Raw genomic sequence first — 20,183 nt, 5'->3', positions numbered from 1 at the left:
GCCAGGGGATGCTCAGGTTGGACATCAGGAGAAATTTTGTCATGGAAAGGGTGCTCGGGCACTGGAAGGGGCTGCCCAGGGAGGTGGTTGAGTCACCAGCCCTGGAGATTCAGAAGAAGTGTAGATGTGCTTAGGGGCAGGGTTTAGTGTTGGCCCTGGCAGTGCTTGTTTTATGTCTGGACTTGATCTTAGAGGTCTTTCCCAACCTAAACAATTCTATGTTTGGTTCCAATTTTCTCTGCTTTCTTAGTGGTGAAGAAAAGTCCTCATTTTAATTCATTTTAAACAATGCTAATTTATTGAATGAAATAACAGCAATTCCAAAGGAAGTGTTCTGATCTTAAAGCAGTTTCACAAGTGGTAAATTACTTTTCCCCTTAAAATCTGGTCAGGGAAAAGAGAAAGAACTCAGACAGCCTTGTTAAAATTAGTTCCTGTGTCAGTGGCTCTATTTATGGTTCTCCATGTGGAGCCACCATCTCCTTCTTGATGTAGTAACACCTTTACTGTGTCAAAACCTGGGCAAAATGCAAACATGTAAGCTACCACGAGTAGGGAGGCTGATTCTCACCAGGTGTAAGTGGCTCAAAAGCTGGTGGAGCACTGCCAAGTTACTCCAGCTGAGAATCAGCTCTGCATAGACCCACTCCAAACTAGTTGGCTATTTGTGTTTCTCTTGGAAAATCGCCAAAGGGCTCATCACAGTGCCCAACTGTGTTTACATCTCTGAAACATCCTGAAATTGCTGCTGTCTGGGACTACAGCTCAGACTACAGATAGAGCTGGTAGTCCTTTTGTTCAAGGAGAAAAAAAAATGGGAGGAAAAAGCAGCAAAACAACAAAAGGAAAGGCACTTTAAACTTTAAAATCAGCTCTGTCTCATAAAATTAAACTTTCAAGCAAATGTGAAAAATAAAGAGAAAACTGCTGTGGGGGATAGCAATTTCAGTCTTGTGGTTTATGAACTGCAGGAAAGTGAAGCCAATTCCCCATAGTGAGATTACAGGTCTCCTCTTCTACAGGTCTTAAATTAAAAACCAGCTGAATCCAAAGTGAGCTAGTTTAGTGGATCAGAAGATTCAATTATTTCTGCTAAGTAACTGAACGTGAACTACTTCCTTTTAATAATATACAACTAATAATTACTGCCCAAGAAAGGACTTTTTCCTACCAAGCTAATTAAACTAAAGCAATATATTTTTCAACCACTCTCAAATTTAACTAAAGCGAGGAGCATCGAAAAGCAAGTAAATGCAAATCTGCAATCACAGGAAGAAATACAAAGCCACACAAAGCATTCAGACTTTGCAAGAAATAGGATTTGCCCCAAGTTGTTATGTGGAAATCAAGATAATTTCTGGTCTATATTCAGCATACATGCATGTGTGTGTCCTGCACACTTGTACAGTGGAAGAGCTTTACTGCAAAGTGGATACAAAGCACTTTTGGCTGATCCATATCCCCAATACACAACATGCAAGAGGTGTCTAAACTACTGATTTTCCTCTATTGTGACACTCTGGGATTGAACTGTTCCAGACTCCTCAGCCCCAGGCAACACCAAGAAGAAATTTTATTTGAGAGAAAACATCTTCTGGAATGTTCATCAACAAGAAAAGAAAGAAAAAAAGTGCTGTGACTCAGGAATACCTAATAATTAGAATTTATTGTCTTGGTATGACTGTGATGGTATTTATGGACTACAATAGGTGTAGTCTACATTTTCATTTGTCCACATACCTATTGCAGAGTTTAATTTGTTAATAACAACTATACCTGTTCAACATGATATAGAAAATTCACTTGGAGTTAACGAATTTTTATTTTCTTCCATGCACTTTTTTCAGAAATGTTAACCACTCTTGCTAATTCATTTCAGTCACTTAATTTGTATGGAAGCATTCATTAAAAAGATCTCTCCTGAATTCAGTATGATTGCTCACACAAGCAGTAGCACCTGTATACTCAGAGCCTGCTGAATGACATTCACATCTCCTGTATTTTCAAGTCATGCAGAAAATAAAACACTTTCCAAGACAAATTTATCACATCAAATGCACCAATTTGAGCTAATTTTTTTTTTTGTTTATTAAACAAAAGAAAAAATAAGAAGAAAAATGATCCAGTGACCCATTCCTGATGCTAAAACAACCAGAATGTTAAATCTCACTTTCTGCCACTGGAAAACCTTTCACACTCCAGAAGTTCAGTACTGCTCAGTTCTCCACACCAATTTCCCTGAACAGCTGAGCTTAATAGATCAAAATAATTTTGCAGGAAAAACCATGCTTATGATCTTCCATATGCTGCAGACTAAAACTACAACTGCATTGTGGCTTTAAGTTGTTTTAGAAGCACCACTTGCAAAATGGAAAATGGCTTCTTGTAAGTATGAAAGAGGAAATAAAAATATCACTCCAGCATTCTGTTAAAATACAATTAAACCTGTATCTATGTGCCTCAGACTGACAATATATTTTAACAGGATGATGAACTTTTCTTTCTCTCTTCTGAACACGTTGCTATTTCTTACACATCTGTCATGTCTTACCTAGATTACTGAATGCCTGAAATAAAATATCTTCAGCATTCTCACTCCAGTAATACAGCCACATTAGGTAGGCTTAGATGCCAAACTTCTCTCAAAAATTTCTGAAACCTAAGATGCCTCATTTCTAAATAATGACTAGAGTCTATTATTCCCACAGAGTATTCCTCAAGTCTGCCTAAATTACTCACTTCTATTGCCTGCCTCAAAGTCACTGATTAAAACAGCTCCAAATAGTTCCCAACTTTAACAATCAGTGAACATCTACCACTTTGAAATCATATTTCTAAGCAGCCAAAACCCAGCAGTCTATAATTCATCCACATTCAGGATTTCTACATCCATCCAAAAAAAGCTGTAGCACAGACATGCAAACAAGCCACCTGCTCAGCAATCTACTTAATCTGAAGTTTGCAAGAGTTTTAGAGTGAATTTTCCTCAGGAAAGAGCACAGAAGCAAGTGCACTTCAGTTATTTGTATTTTTATCTTTTGACCAAGTGAGGGTGCAGCAAGAAAAGAACCTAAAAGGATCTGGTATTTTACTAAGAAAAACATCTAGTATGGTTTTGTCCAGTAACAAAAAATTGTATTCCCTTTGTTGTTGTTGTTGTTGTTGTTGTTGTTATGTGAAAGATATTAAATAGGGTTTTTTATTTAAAAGGAGACATAAGAACTAAGAATTGGAATGGTCACTTTGAGGCAGAAGTTCTTACTCTGTGAATTCTGGGGAGTGAAACCCACAGTGTAACACCTTGAGCTGCTGTTGCTGCTTTATATGGAAGCCACGCTCCCAGCTTGGGAGGTTTATTATGTTAAATGAAGTCAGTATTCTATTTTAATACAGTTTCAATTTAATTGATGTTCACCTCAATGACTAAAAATTTGTACAAGGTCCCAGAAAGTAAACATTAGGTGATTCATCACCGGCAAAATGAAAGCGTGTCCCTCCCATGAAATGAATCTATAAATCTTCACTGATGGAAACTGAGTGCAGTGAGGAATGAAAGAGACTATTGCAGCTGTTCTTGAAAAGATGGAGGAGGAAGGCACTGAAATGGAGACCTAGGCCTGGGGTCTGCATGGAACCAAAATAAGGCTACCTAAAGTTTGGCTCTTTGTGTGCTCTTTGAAACTGCCCTGGTTACACATGGAAGTTACCAGCCTTTCCATGCAAAGTGCACCTGTGCATGTGCACTCACACAAAGAAGAAAGAGAGCATTTGACAAAGAGCCAAAGTCACCTACTCTGTGATAAAACACAAATCAGACAAGAAAATATGAACTCAGACATGGTCTGTAACTCCCATGGCTAAGCACTACTGACTACACTGGATGCACACCTTGAGTAAAGATGCTTGGTTGGAATAATTCAAAACTGCAGTGCACCAAGAAAAGAGACAACAGGTTGGAACAAATTGCCAGCTCTCCCACCAAAGAGAGATGATGATTTGGAGAATAAGCCCCCTGTCAAGGCTGCTTTGGGCTGATCCTCACTAATGCAACCGAGATGTTGATGTCCTTTAAGACTGGAGGGAATTCATCCAGCTCCTCTGACAAAGCCAGAGCTCACAGGATGGGCCTCACCCAGTTTGCTAAACTCAATAAACACAAGACTTGAGCAGAAAGGATCTGCTCCTCACATACACACCCTTAACTTTCTTCCCTCAGTTCTCAATTTTGGAAAAATAATGTGGCACCAGAGCTGTTGGTCAGTGTGTAAATATGTCAGGCCAAATCTAATCAGTGCTCCATTGGAGGGAAGATACAAAAGCCCAGGAGTCCAGCCCAGGGATCTGTCACTGAAGGACAAATGGTCACAAACATCTTTCTAGGCTGAGATTAATATTTGCTCTCCCATCTTCCATGTCTGGGAAATTAAGAGTTTCTGAAGTTCTTTAACAAAAGAATGAAGGAGGAAATGAGAATAGATAGACACTAGGAAAAAAAAATCTACTTCTGCAAAAAGAAAAATGAGGTTCTGTTTCACAGGAATAGATCCCTCCAGAAAATTGAAGCCAAGTTAAAAATCCACTCTGGATAATGAGTCTGGAGGCAATCTCATCCAAGAGAGCTTCTTTAAGCTATTCAGGCCAATCTGTCATTTAGAATAATGAAACTGTCATGTTTGCAAGAGAGTTGTGATTGTCCCTTCCTTTCCCACATGGTGGAAAATGGGAAAAAAAAATGCTGAAAGAGATAAAATGCTCTTCTGCCACCTTGTATGCTTGTTTGAAAGCAGAAGGACCAAAGTTTCTCCTGCAGCTGTGTACATCTGCTAACAATTATTATGTAAAGCTAGGAAAAAGATCTTCTACTGCCACTTGCATTTCTTTTGCACTGTCAAGTAAAATGTGTACTCTTATCCTATCACTAATGCACAATAATCCACTTATTAGGAAAGCCACTTGCCATTTTCCATAAGATCAGAGCATGCACACAGAATACCTGTCTTTAGCAGGTGTACACCTTTTCTACAAACCTCAGAGACCTGTTCTCATGTCTATACATAAATGCACATGCACCTTTATAGGCATTTGTTCTTACACAGCATTTCTGAATAACAACTGTAAAAGAATTAATATTTAGTGGGCTCATTCAGCAAGCAGATCCTGTGCACTGAATGCATCAGGTCTTTTTGTGCAAACACAGTGTGTAATTGTGCAGCTAAAATCTTTGGCAGTACAGAAACAAGAGTGGATGGTATCTTCAAGCTGTGGCAAGTACTAAAACTCTTACCTGAAAAATAGTACTGAGAGGGGGGGAGGTGATGAACTACAAGAGAAGGCTGAAAATCTCTAACTCAAGTACTCACTAATACATTCTTAGTGTGGTTCTATGAATGATGTCATCATAGAGTTAATACCCTGTCTGATAACACAGAATCCTGACTGATGACCTTCTGCTTCAAATCCAAATTCAAACTTCCACTATTATCTCAGTTTCCTGACTTCTGAACCACCTATTGGGACCATCTGCTGCTTGTAGTGAGTGTGATAACAAACTCCCTTTTGCAAGGCCTTTGTTGACACCTGCCCATTTCAGATGTCTGCCTGACACACAGTTCCAGCTCCACAGTGGGATTGACAGAATCACAGAAAAATGGCACAAAAAGGACTTCTGGAGATCTCCAGTCCAACCTACCACTCACTACCTCTCACCACCACTAGATCTGGTCAGCCATGACTGTCTAGCCAAGTCCTGGAAACACTTAAGGATGTTTTCTCTGCCACCTCTCTGCTTGCCATATTTTTACTTCTATTGCATGATATTTTTTGTTACTGAAAAATAAATCAAAAACCTCTAGAAAATGGCTTCATCCTTGGGAAGTCTTAGCAGTCATATGGAATTATTACACAGAATTATTTGAGTTGTTATATCTGCCAGTTTTTCTATCTTCATAACAGTTCAGAACAAAGAGAGTGTTTAAAAGTACTTTTCAATCAGAAGCTTTCCATTTTACAGTAAATGTTATTGAGGAAGTTTTGCATTCACAGCAACTACAGCTACTGCCTGCACAGGATTGTTTCCAGGTCTGTGAATATATTCTGGCCATGCCCTGGGTTTTGCTGGGATGAAACCAGGGCGCATTTCAAAAACTAGTCACCAGTGAAACTGTGACTAGTGTTTGCAGAAAAGTCAGGGTGTCCAGGCTTTATACTGAAGAAGACTCAACAGTTCCCAGCATCTGGGCTGTACTGAAGGAAGTGCTTTAGGAAGAGCAGTGCCAGCCAGGTCAGGAGTGATCCTGCCCCTCTGCCCAGCCCTGGAGGCACATCTGGACAGCTGTGTCCAGCTGTGGCACCAGAGCCACAGGCAGGGACTGAGCCCAGGGGGTTCCACCTGCACAGGAGGCACAACTTCTTCCCTGGGCAGTGCCAGGCACTGAACAGATTGTCCAGAGAGGGTGTGGAGTCTCCTCACTGGGGATATTCCAGACCCCTTTGCCACAATCCTGTGCCCTGTGCTCTGGGATGGCCCTGCTGGAACAGGGAGGTGACACCAGTGACCCTCTGTGGTCCCTTCAGCCTGAGCCATCCTGGGATTCTGTGAAGCATGCTCCATTCTTATGGATGCCCTGCTCATCCAGATCTGGCAGCCAGCCCCATGTGCACTGTGAGAAGCATTGCTCTGGACACGTTTAAAATCTCAGTATTCCTGAATTTCTCATGAAACTTATAATGTTTTCACACTTCTCCTCCTTATCATCTATCCTGACAATCCATGGTTCAAGATGTGGCTTTTGCAAGTACTAGCTCCTAAGTAGCTGCTTTTGTGCATTGCAAGTTGCATTTCAAAATGGCTGTTCCCTGCTCAATGATAACACTTGTGTAATTAACAATTAAGACAGTTAAATTTTCGTTTGTGAGTAGAGGCTCAATCTGGCACTTGAATTCCTGCCCCTGAGCCCAGGAGAGTTAGAACATTGGTTTCTGAGACAAAACACTGTCCCATTTCTTCTGTGCAATTAAAAATAACCACTTAGTTTTAGATAATAATAGAGGACAAAATACCAAGTGCTATTAGAAATATTTAACCATGCACAAGTGGTACATATTTAAAAGACCTTAGAGACTGGCATGTTATGCAAACCAATCAAGCTCTCATGGTTTAATTTGCAACTAAAACATTTTAAATAGAAGTAAAACCTAATGTGTACAGGTTATATATAAAAATGCAGATGGTTACAGGCAAAAGACACTAAGTTAATGCTGCTTGACTTTCACTTATACTCCAGTATTCTCAAAGTACTTTGCAACTATTGATTAACTTGTTTTATGAATGAGGGATATCTGTAGCTTCTAATTATTTCTACAAAAGGTGATGTAAGACAGAAAGTCAGTGCTGCAAGCAGAATTGGAAAGTCCAGGTGCATATTTTCAAAGCAGAAAAAGAAAATTATTTTAGGATATCAGACAAGCAACTGGACGAAATTTAACTTTCTTATTAGAGTTCTGAGGCCTTAAAGAAGTTTAAATTTTGAAGTCTTGTCTATGTTCCTAAATATTTTCTAATGGACAGTCTTGACTATGTTAATAAATATTTCCTAATGGACTAGATTGATAATGCTAGATCCAAAAAAAAAAAAAAAAAAAAAAAAATTCACCACATAAAGTTCAGCAAATTTCTTTATCTTTTTAGAGATTACATTACTATGATGTAAAAAGAAACTGAGATTGATTTCTCACTATGACAAGCCTCTCCTTTTAGGGCAAATGAAGTATAGCAACAGAAATGCAGTGGTGCTCACCAGGCACAGGAGTGTACTACAGCCTGAAATCCAGCAGCAGCTAGACAAACCCCCAAAAAGAGATGTTTGTCTTCCCAAGCTTTCTGATTGTTGTGCTGGCTGATGGTGCTCTGCATCTGCTGCCCTGATAGATTAATGAAGGGCTGTTATTGCTGCTGTTGATGTTTCCACTGGACATGTCATCAATTGGCGTGGAAACTTCATTCAGCATTGCTGAACAGAGAGTAAAAAACCCAGTTTGGCTGGAAAACTTTTATCAAGACTCTCTCCCAAATGGAGAAAGCAAATATCTTCAAGAGACCTCCCAACACTCAACTTCTAGACCATAAGGGGGTGGGAGATGAGTTAGCAACACTGGGAAACATGGAGTGGGGAAGTGTAGCTATAACCTGGAGCTGCAGAAAAGATGGTAAATGTTCTTTTTGCTTGAAGGATAGGTCATGGCAGATAACTCAGGCAACTTGTGCAGAGCAACAGGGTTTGTGCACAAAGGGAATGTGGTAGAGCTGATTGTACAGGAGCATTATTTATGGGTTAGTGGGTGGACAGAAAGTTTTCTCAACAGGTTTTGCAGATCTAATCACACACAGAAAGTCCAGCTCTTTCTCTTTACCCTCTACATAGTGCACTTTATAGATAGTGTTTTGCTTTAATTTAATTTCTCTAGACTTTTATGAGACTTTTGGTACTTCACTGCGTGGAAAATGATTACTGACACTGGAAATATGGTGCCTGGTTATGAACACTGCAATGAAGATATGAGGTTGCCAGACATATTGTAAACAGAGCATAATTACATTATTTACAATTGGACATCAAAATGGGAAAATATGCCAAGAAGTTAATACTGGGACTGATACCATCTAACATCATCCCAAATAATTTGGAAAATTAAGTAAACTGTACATTGTCTGTCTACACTGCACACACAAGAGGAAGATGAACTACAATACAGCAGGTTGGTACATTGAAAAAAAACCCAGAAAGATCTGGAGGTCTGAGAGGGATAAAGAGAAGAGTGCGTTTAAGAGGGAAACTAATCTAGACAAAAGTAGAATAATAAGCATAGACAAAATTAACATCCATCTCAAGGAACCAAATGGGAAAAAGCCAATTTTCATTTAAAAAAAAAAAAAAATCCAAGAGATTTCACAGTTTATTCACACTGAAAATTCACATTGGGATATATGCATCAGGTTTGACAACTTGTTTGCTACATTTCAGCCTGCTGTGATGTTAAAAGGAAGAATAATATATTCCCTTAAAACCCTGCTTTTTAAAATGCATTTTTACTTATTTTAAACATATACCAAATGCTCATGAAAGACCCAATTTACAGGCCCATTGGCAGAAACAATAAACAGCAATGGAATGTTAGTAAGAGACAGGGAAGCAGCACATACAAGGAAGTCAGGAACTAAAGTCCATCTGCCTCCAATACTGTCAAGGAGTTCTAAGTGTTCACCATGCAGTACAGCAAAATGCTTGAACTATTAAGCTGCCACTGATTTGTTGACTTTAGTTTAGAAGCTCAGCTAGACCTTGGGGAAAGCTATTACTTTATAAAAGAAAGTAAGATTCTGAGGGATATAAAATAAAAGACCTTCACAGATGCTGAAATAAGCTCACTGAGTTAAATGACTACTGGATCACTAATGGACCTCCAATATTATCTGTAGGATGGAAAACTTCAAAAGAATTTACCCTTGCATTAAAATTAACCTGTAATTAGATAAACTCACCAAGGATAGAAAATATATTTTATGACACAAAAGCCCCCTGCATGGAGTGTTAAACAACTGGTCCTGGCTGAGAGTTTGAAGAGCACACCAGTCTTCTTCCCCATCATTATTTGGTTAACCATACCCACAGTACAGTACATTATTTTGTCACAAGAATGATTCATTGCAAGAAAATATAAAATCTTTATCTAAGTGAGCGTTACTTTTCTTCCTAACACAGCAATCCAAATGCAGATGATGCAGACAAAATGGCTGATGTGATAGCAATCAACAATAATTTTTTTTATGTATGTTTAAAAACCTGCTTACCAAGGGGAGCCATATATTCTGAATCCCCTCACCGTCACTTCAGAGTCTTGAAGATAGATGCAGTTTGTTAGAAGAGACTGTACATTTTCATAGCTCTCTGGCTTCAGCTTAGAAACAGAGGGGAAATAGTAAAAGTCCTGCTTGATTAAGTCAGCCATGAATTCCTGGTCAAAGGTCAATTCATGATTTCCTGCTATCACAATCTTGTATTCATAGGGCAGGCTACCTAAAACAGTGAAAAACAAACAAATTACTTGTTTTATGGAAGATTTGATAAAAGCAAACAGATAGACAAAGTGTTATCGATTCCTGTAATATGCTCACATATCTGAAACAATTGAGCCTACCCCTACTACATGTTATTGTAATTCCTGCTGATTTCAGGTAAATGACATTACTGTCTTTTTCATGGCACACTATGATTTAGCATGCTTAGCATTAATGTGTTGAAATTACTTTCAACTCATCAACCTTAAAAACCAGTCTGCAGACTTCTGCTCTACTATTTACTTCTAGTTAATTGCCATTTGTGCTGCAAGTATCATTTACTGTGACAGTGATGATAACTCTTTGACAGAAATTAGGGTTCAAAGAAGATCAGCCGTAATGCTTCATAAAATCATGTCAGCTCTCTTCTCCCAGAGCTGAGGTCTTTGTCAGCCTGTACTGACGAGGTCCAACACTCACAACTTGGGTCAGCCAGAGGGGTCTTTGCCCTGACATTAATACCAAGCCTTCAAGCCAGCCATGGATTCAGTTTGGCTGTCAAAAATCCACATCCCACTGTGAAATCTCACCGCTCGCCTCTATCCCATGATTTTTTTTCCCACTCCATTTTCTCAGTGACTCCCTTAGCTCCGTGGACTATAATTTAAAGTGACTCATGTTCAAGAATATTTTACAACCCGTATTTAGTGAAAAACCTTAGAACAACCTCCTGATGAAGGCAAGAATATATATGCCCACACACGTGGGCTCTTCCTGAGAGCAGCACTGAAACAGAAACTTTCCACCTGACTCTGCATTTGGTTATTCACTGGATTCTGCCCCGAGTGCTGGCATTGCCTGTCTCAAACAGCTCAGCACAAACCTCCTGAGCACATCTGGGAGGAAACAAAGACAGAAACTGTGCAGAGCTGCATTCATTAGCTTTGTTTCCGCACTGTTAATTTGTATCAGGGTGAAGACGGTCAGAAGAGGAGATTGGGACCAGGAAGAAATATTTTATTGAAAATTAAACCCACCTTGCATAACAGCAATTTTGTGGGGTTTTAATTTTAGAAATGCCTTGTTGATAACATAAAAATCCTTAGAGATGGCCCAAGCTTAACCTGGAGGCAGGCTTTTTAAGAATGCAAAAAACCAGTTAATATGCAATGGCAAAAGTTGGCATGAGTAGGACTTGGGAATAAAAGAGTGATTCAGTTATGGGAACAGAAGACAGAACAGTGCTAGCCTAAGGGAGGTGACACTTTGCCAAATGAAGATTTTTGCCAAATGGGTGATTCTGAAGTAAAAGTTTCAGACACTTGTAACACCTGTGTTAGGAAAGCTGATGGTACAGGTTCCAGTCTTTCCTATGGACCATACACATATTTGTCTTTAGAATTTTCAACAAAAACTCTTTTCAGATATTTATAATTGCATGTTAAATGTTCAAGATTCAATAATTTACCTGAAGGACTTCTCCTTTTTGCTTCTGAAACACTTGTCATTTAGCAGACATGTACTCCACCTGTACAAGCCTTCCAGGCGTGTGCACACATACACACACAAGGTAAAAATGTTATTTACATGCTATGATATCTATGGCTATCTTCAGGCCTTAAAGGAATAAAGAAATTTATCCCTGTATCCCACAATATTGTTACCAACTCCATTTCTGTTCTGTTTGGCAAATCTTTTCCAGCTCATCTGATCCATCCATCTAGGAGCCAAGAACCTGCATGAGCTGGTTATAGTTGTTGCTTCCACTAATGTATTTATGTCATGTTGCTGTCTGTGGGTGTTACTTAGGCAAATTAGCAAATTACTCTAAATGTACAGTTACATTTATTATAATGCCGGCCAGAGGCACTGCTGTAGTTACAGGTCTGTCAGCTTTTCAATTAACAACTGTGTTTTTGATGAGTATGCAGCTCAGTTGTTTTGTTTTTTTTCCTTTTATTCCACACCAGGCTAAAACTGTTTCCTTTTCTTTGTCTCCTTAACTGTACTTTTTACCCTTTAAATCTTAAATTTTTTTACTAACAGGGTATTTTCTGCTGCTTGTTCATAGATTTTACAATGTTTTGTTCAAACCTTGTTCCTTGGAAGACTTTAGAACTTGCTTTGCTTTTTACTCCGAGTGCTCTTAAATTACAAAGTCAGACTTAAATATAAATCTTGGAAATCTTGTTCCTGCCTAGGCCCTGCTGTTGTGAAGTTATGTGTTGGAAAAGACTCCTGCACAATTTGTAACCCTGGCTCCCTTGGCTAGGTACTGGGCATTCCCAAGAGCACATAATCTAAGACCTGTTGTGTGGCTGTGTTCCCATGCACAACCCTAGAAAAAACACTTTTCCATTTTTTATCCCAACACCTCTCGATCACAGATAGTTCAGACATTTCCAGCTCATGAATTATTCCCACAGCCATACCCAGGCTGGAGTAACTTGACTCAAAAAGACTCTGCAGTGAGTTTTTGTGGCCATGGCACCCTGGTTGTGTTAATCACCAGTGAAACCAGCTGAACAAAGGAAGAGATCTTTCTCCTCCATGCAGTGGTTGTGAGACCTCCTCTGCAGTGTGGGGTCTCATCCTGGGCTCTGCAGTGACAGCAAAATTACTGAGAAACTGAGGGAAGTCCATCAGAGAGCTGCCAAGGTGGTTGGGAAGAGGAGAGAGACTGAGATCTGAGGCTGTGCAGACCCAGAGAAGATGCAGGGCAGACCCTGCTGCTGGTCTGCAACCACCTGAGCTCAGGAAAAACACAAGAGAAAGTCCTCAGAGGTGCTAAACAAGCAGCAACAGGCACAAGTGGGAACGTGCTACAAGGAAGAATTTTACCATGAGGATGGTGAAAAAGTGCAGTAGGTGCCCTGAGCAGCTGGGAAATATCCTCCCTTGAAGGCACTCAAAGTTCACTGGGCCAAGGTTCTGGTCTCTGACCACACCTGCTTTGAGGAGAAGGCTGGACTCAACATCCTCCAGAGGTTCCCTCCATCCTCTGTGATTCTCTATGCTCCTGTCAATCCACACTGGAAAACAAACTAGAATTTTAAAGAGCCTGCAATGCTAAAACAAATCCAAACCTCATTTTGTGTTGTGATTGCAATGGAACAAATCTATGGCAGACAGGCTGTTTAACAGGACTTCAGAGTATATTCCATTAACTGTGGTGTAAGTTTCTCATACTATCCATCTAGCAGATGAGTAGGACTAAATCCCCAACTGATAACCAATTAACATTTGATGCTAGCATATGGCTTTGCTGGTGGGCAGGTAGCAAACTTGGTATTAATACAGAAGCTCTGTGTGTACAATGATATTAAAGAAAAATTATGGCTGTCACAGGAATTCTGCACACATATCCAGGACAAAATTAATTCCCCAGAAAAAATTAAGGCAGGAAGCATGTAAGAAACAGATCTGCCCTTCAGGAGTGCCAAGAAACACATGCAAGAACATATGCTATGGGAGTCAAAGATGTAATTTCAAACAAAGAAAAAAAAAAGAAAAATGTTATTAATTTGGGGGAAGTTACATTTTTTTGTCTGATCTCTTCTTTTGACCAGCCAAAACAAGACAAGTGTTTTTGTCCTAAGTCCAGGGATCCTTCTGTTCTTGGCACCTGAGAAGATTCTGTTCAAATATGCCTCTAATCTGGACATAAACTACAACAAGAATCATTGGAAAAATTTTACCTAAATATTTTTTCTGTATTAAAATACCACTTGGATGGAATTGGATATATTTGGAAATTCACACAGTCGTCCTGACATTACCAAGGAAAAAAAAATGAAGCAAAATGTTCATTTAAAATATTTTAGTGTGAATAAAAATGTAATTTCTAGGCAAGCTTTCACTTTTTTTCCTAAAGTAAGTGTTGGGTTTTTTTCCCTCTTATAATGTTTAACTTGCAAGAAACTAAAATTATTTTTCTCCACAATCAACTTCTATCCACTTCACCCTATTTGGATTTGGAATGAAATATTTACAAATCAAAATCCTGTCAGAAACACACTGGCTGAGATTTAGCTGTGGGCTTTCTCGTTCAGGCCACATTCAAATTTTGCCTTCTGCCAATTTGGAATGGGGCTCCAAGCCACCATCCACCCTGTCAGCCTCTGTCTTAACGTGGGATAAGAGATTTCTCCCATCCTTTTCCTTCTTCTCACTTATGACTCTTTATCTTTCCTGCCTCATTTTCCCCTTTCCATTTTGTAATCTCCCCTTATCTGCAATAAAATGCTGGAGACACATTATCTTGCCCTTTATTTAGCAGTTTTAGCAAAAGATCTCTTTTTTCTTAGGGAAAACACAGGACTTGGAGAAGTACAATGCTTTAGACTTCTGTCTATTTGTCACTCCATATCTGTCTGAAACTGCCCAACAGATTGAAAAGCCATTTGCTATATAAAGACCTCAAAGCTAATTATGTTCTCTTGAATTTCCTGAAAGTGTCTAAGGTGAGTAATGCCCAATCTGAAGGAGAGATTTCAAAGGAATGAGGAAACTTTGAACCCACAGCAGGTCTATGAGACACCATCCAAGAAGTCAGGCAGCAGTGGCTCTGCTCCCAGAACAACTCACCACACAAAAAATCAGCCCTGTATTTCCCCCATCAATATAATTTCTTATTATTTGAGATTATTTTACTGCCAACAAGATCAGGATATCATCTTTAACTTTTGTATAGCCAGATGTATTATCATCTTAAAGACTTCTTCATTTCATCCTTGGAGTTTTTGTCAGTTTACATCAAACCTTCCTCAGAAAGTTTCTTAGCCGTCATTTGTTCAGTATAAGAATGTGACAGCAGTTCTGGTAACATAATATGTGTAGGAATATATATATATTTTAGCTAGGAACATCTTTGTTTATTCCTTTCATTACTGCAGATTACTAATTAAGAAAATCAACCAAACATCTACTTTTGCATGTTTGTGTACCAATTACAAAATTATTGCGGCAATTTTTAACTTCCAAACTCCAGTAGGTTCTTTTTATGGCCAACATAATTTTTACAAAATAACTTGAAGTTCTGGGGAACCATTACTTGAACTCCAGGCTGCATAATGCAGCCTGCTGAGCAACACTGTTTGCTATTTCGCTGCAGCTGAGCTTGTTCAAAGTGGAATTCTGTGTGCTTAAGGGTTCATCCTGTTCTATCAGCAACCCAGTAAAGCAGATTGACACTGCAAATAATCCAAGTGCAAACTTATGGTTTCCATATTTCAGGTTACCCTTTGTCTTGGGTTGCACTACAGGATGTGACCAGAAATGTGAATTCTGTCACCATCTGTTGCAGCCAGGTGGGGCAGGGACCGTTATCTCCTGGCACATATTATCTGCTAATGGGCCATCTTTAAACCAGCTGGGGCAATCATCTTTATCTTTCCACAACCCATCCTCCCTCCAGGAGATATCATCTGCTGCTGGGCCATTCAGTCCCACTGTGTGACTGATAAAATTACATCATCCCACTGGGAGATGCTCCAGCCAGGGGAGGAGCCAAGCCTTTCCTACCTAGATAAAAACTGAGATTTTGGACAGCAGGTTACCTTCTTTCCACTGGATTCCAGAGGAAAACCAGACCTTTCCACATCATCCCTGGACCTTCAGAGGAAAACTGCACCTTCTCCAGGAGCACTGCTCCAGCTGAACCACATCTGCCACTGCAGGAGGATGCAGCCACCATTGAATGGGACTGCTGCCAACACCCTGACTGACTGACAGGGTGTCAGGTTGTATTCTGACTCTGTCAGTGTTTTGGGATTGTTCTTTGTAATACTGTATTTCTATTTTAATTTTCCTAGTAAAGAACTGTTATTCCTAATTCCCATATCTTTGCCTGAGAGCTCCTTATTTTCAAAATTATAATAATTTGAAGGGAGGGGTTTTACCTTCTCCATTTCAAAGAGAAGCTTCTGCCTTTCTTGGCAGACACTTGTCCTTCAAACCAGGACACCCTTGTACCAAGTGAGGCATCTTTATCAACCTTGGACCTCCTCTGAAGCTCACAGTTGTTATCAACTCCCAACTTTGCAGAGCTAAATGAAAACTTGTACAGGCAGATGTGTTTTGCTTCTCTCCTGGTATTTTGTACTGAGCAGAATTTTTAGTATTCATTAAAAGAAGCGACAATCATGTAAGTGCCCACTTAGTGCTTCTTCCCTCTCATTTCAACCTTTTAGAATACAGCAGTGAGTGATACAGTGGAAAGACTGCATAACTGTCTCAGATTGCTTTTTAGCATCTTTTTGACAGTTCTGTGTTTAAACACTGGGGCTGATGTCTGGGAAATTCACATTAACATACTTTTTGTACGGTGTGTAATCTGGAATAATACTGTAAATGAACACTCCTTCCAAAGTCATCTGTAACCTTCCAGCTCTAGCCATTCTTGCATTGAAAAAGCCAGTAATTATACCAAACACTAAAACAGCAAACACATAAAACACTGCTCACGTTGGTAAAACAGGATTCCTTAAAATAGACGAAGGCAAATCAAACTAAAAAAACACCTGATAATAATCCAGTTTAGGCTCTTTGATATCTTGTGCTTTATACACACCCATACACATATAATAATTGGTCAAAATTACTTCTGAAGGGAAAGTGGCTTCCTTTTAGGCCAGTTTATTTAATTACCCTGTAATTAAGCAGAACCAGCCCAATGCATAACTAGACTGTTAGAGTAGCTGCAATGAGTCAAGACAAAAGGTTACATGGATCTGCACCTTCTGTTCACTAGTGGTCTGTGAGAGATGTCTACAAAATTGCATGACTGCAATGTCTGCCTGGGCTGAACCTTCCTTTGATGTGTCCCCTTAGCTTATGACACTTGTCGGCTTGAAAGCCACCAACTATGTAAGTCACAGTCCATTTTCAGAAGTTTTGAGCTTTTTTTTTTTTTTTTTTTTTTTTTTTTACTTCCTAGGATAGTTATAGTCTTAAATTTTCTGAGGAGATATAATTCCTACCAGATTTTTCTGCCCCCTGAAATATTTTAGTTTTGGTTACAACTTGTATGTATCTGGAGACCACGAAAGGGAAGGAGCTGGGAAAACTGAGTTAAAAACTAACAATTAAAAAACATTTTGTACTTCCTACATGGATCTCTGTGTACACTGATACAGATTCCTATTCAGATCTTCAGATCCCATGGAGGTGCTTTCAGCATCTCCCACTTGTCACCTTCTGGAAGGGAAGACTACAAAGAGCTGTGTGTCATGTCAGTGAACGAGGTGCACAGCACTAATAACCATGTTTAATGTTTGTGTACAGTGCTGCACAATAGGTGTTCAAAGTGCTGTGCTGAGGATAATTAATCCTCCAACACATTCATGTGGTAGGTGGATCAAGCATCATTTTCCCAATTTCACAAGGGGGAACAATAAAGGGGCTGTCAAATCTGTAGATGACTAACTAGAATTTGGTTGCCTGTCTTCCTCAGGCTCTTTCAAATGTCTCTGCCAGAGGCAATGACAGTTCACAGACTCAAAACCCAGATCTTTCCAGTTCCATGGTTGTTCTCTTCACTTCTGGGCCACTCTGCCTTCCTAAAGCTACCCTTGTCTGCTAGTCTGGGATAAGGCTGGGTATTTTTATTCACTTGCTCATTTGAAGGGTCAGGGATCTCATTATTTATGAAGCCTCAGACTCAGAATCCTGGAGTTTGGCTGCTTTCCAATGCATTAGTGGAAAGAAGAAAGTTCAGTGTTAGTACAAAGTGCAAGAAATCCCCCAGAAGCACACATGTTTGGAAGGAGGACATGAAGGAACAGTGCTTGAGCACCCATCACCTCTACACCTTCTCACCACTGGCACAGAAGGTGTACGTGGAAAACAGTTGCTTTGGATCATCTTCCCAATATAGGGATGCAACTTAAATATTCCTGATGCTCACAGAAGCCAGTTTAATATTCTGAAGTAGCTAGGACATCCTAACTCCCCAGAACTGGAGGAATGCTGGGGGAACATGTTGCAGTGCACTTTCCTGTGTCTGAGCCTTGGATGTATCAATGCATCCAAGCCACCATACATTTAAGAACTGCAGGAAAAACCAACATTTTTTTTTTTTAGTATGCCCAGTCTTTAAAAATTGACATCTGTTCTAAATCCCTACACAGCTCAATGTTTTTCACTGCATTTCCAAAGCCATTCTTTTGTAAATAGATAATTAGTGCTTAAATACTTCTTTCAAGGGGTTTCTACATTAACATAAAAATAGTGTAATTACCTATGGTCAAAATGGCATGACTACAATATATAAATTCTAATTCTTTTTGCTGCTCTGAAGCTGAATTTTTTCATCTTCAACATGATTTTAATCTGCTTTAAATGTGAGTATTACTGAACTTTAAAATATATCTCTTAAGAGAGGAAGAAAAAAAGTTACCATCATTTTGCAAAGATGAGCAGTAGAGCAAAAGTAAAGCTAAGCCTAGTGACCACAAGTTTTTCTGAAGATCTTTTATCAAGAACTTTAAAAAGTAGAGATGATATTTACTTACAAATTTCTGATTCTGTCTACAGAATCTAATACCACAGGATTAGATCAAATACAATCTAATTCTAGAAACAGGTAATTCTAGTAATACTAGTTACTACAGTTGGGAGATATCTTCACCCTAAAATATTTTTTAGTCTGAAATAAAAATCTTCTCCTTTGTGCTGAATTTGCCTAGGTCAACTTCTGAAGTGCATGTCAAATCCTGCAATCCTTTTTTTTGTCTGTGTTTGTTTGGGTACAATATGAATGTAATAATATTTTCAGGAAAATACTCCCAAGAGCTAATTATTGTTTTCCATTACAACTCCAAGCCACCTTCTATTTTCTTATTTCTAATTTACCTTGAACTTGAATCTCAAATAGAAAGTCTGTCTTAGAAATTGGAAAGTCTCAAGCAAACACACTGAAACAATATATATTACAAAATATGTTAGTTTAAGTAATCTTCCCAATCCATGCACAAAAGAGAGTTCTCAGAGAAAAGATGGAAGTATGTGTTGCAGCTTATGCCACAGATCAGCTACTCACTTAAATTTCCAGGAAAGTAACCCACAAGCCCAAAGTGACAGTGGGTCCTGGAGCATACACAATTTGGAAATTATATTACAGGCTTCAGCAAAGGGAATTACATGAGCAACTGAGCCAAGCAGGCAATTTCCAGTGCCAACAATATGGGAGATAAAAAATAGAAATGATTTTGGAGTCAGTATTTGACAAGTGTACTAAGGCAGAACTCGAGTCTTTGTGTTTGTCCTACAACACATTTGACTGATATTCAGGTAAGGAAGAAGGGAATAAATAATAAAACCTAAGACAATGGAAAAGCTGCAGATTATTTTTGTGTGTTTTAAGTGTTATCATTAAAATCTCCTGAATTTCCTGCTGGAAAATTAGCACATGTTCAAAGTCACACCGTGCATTCTTATAAATCATCAAAATTGGATTCTTGGCCTTCTGTTCAGTCCTATCATAAAACATACCTTGTACTTCATCTTTTTCTGATTCTCCAAAACTGAATTTTTAAATTTGGAAGAAAAATATAGTAAGAGAACAAACTAGATAAAAAAGGAAAAAGTTAAGACGTGATAACAGGAGAAGGGTCTGTTTGGGAAAAAAAAGAAGGGAGGGCAATGAGCAGGTTGGCAGTATTCGTATCTTTGTAAACTGACTATTCATCCCCTTTTCCCTTAATTTTCTAAGTTACCCTGAAAAAGTTAGCAAAATAGAAATTTCACTTTCAAAAGCGCGTCTTGATATTTCATGACTGGGCAATAAGAGGACAGATGAAACTGAACATAAAATTATGCAGAATAATTCAAAAAAATTGGAAAAAAATACAGGAACTATAGGTGCAATGATAGGTTCTGAACTAGATATTACCATTCAGGAAAGATTTCATGAAATTGTATTAGGAAATGTTATGACAATGCTATCTCATTGTTCTGTTAAAAACAGAATAATCCACAACAGCAGAAAGGAAAAGAGAACTAGGAAATTTCATTGTGCCAGGGGATAAATCTGTGGTGTTCTCACAACATGTGCAGTTCTGGCCTCACTCTTTTTAAAGGATGTGGAATAAAGAGGTACAAAGAGTGACACAGATGATCAAAGGCATTT

At 39.0% G+C, this 20,183-nt stretch overlaps 1 protein-coding gene across 4 annotated transcripts in view; it reads right to left on the bottom strand.

Annotated features, from left to right (window-relative positions):
* MPPED1 (metallophosphoesterase domain containing 1) overlaps positions 1-20,183 on the bottom strand; it is a 64,482-nt gene that overhangs the window by 21,307 nt on the left and 22,992 nt on the right. For all 4 annotated transcript variants that reach the window (XM_056482081.1, XM_056482082.1, XM_056482084.1 and 1 more), the window contains exon 4: positions 9,848-10,073. In XM_056482081.1, coding sequence (XP_056338056.1) covers positions 9,848-10,073 — 226 coding nt within the window. The remainder of the gene's footprint in view (positions 1-9,847; positions 10,074-20,183) is intronic.

The sequence above is a fragment of the Oenanthe melanoleuca genome, chromosome 1A, assembly GCF_029582105.1.
Source record: "Oenanthe melanoleuca isolate GR-GAL-2019-014 chromosome 1A, OMel1.0, whole genome shotgun sequence".
In the NCBI taxonomy this organism is placed as follows: Eukaryota; Metazoa; Chordata; class Aves; order Passeriformes; family Muscicapidae; genus Oenanthe; species Oenanthe melanoleuca.
The sequence above is the reverse complement of the archived record's forward strand: the minus strand, read 5'-3'. Positions and strand labels throughout refer to the sequence as shown.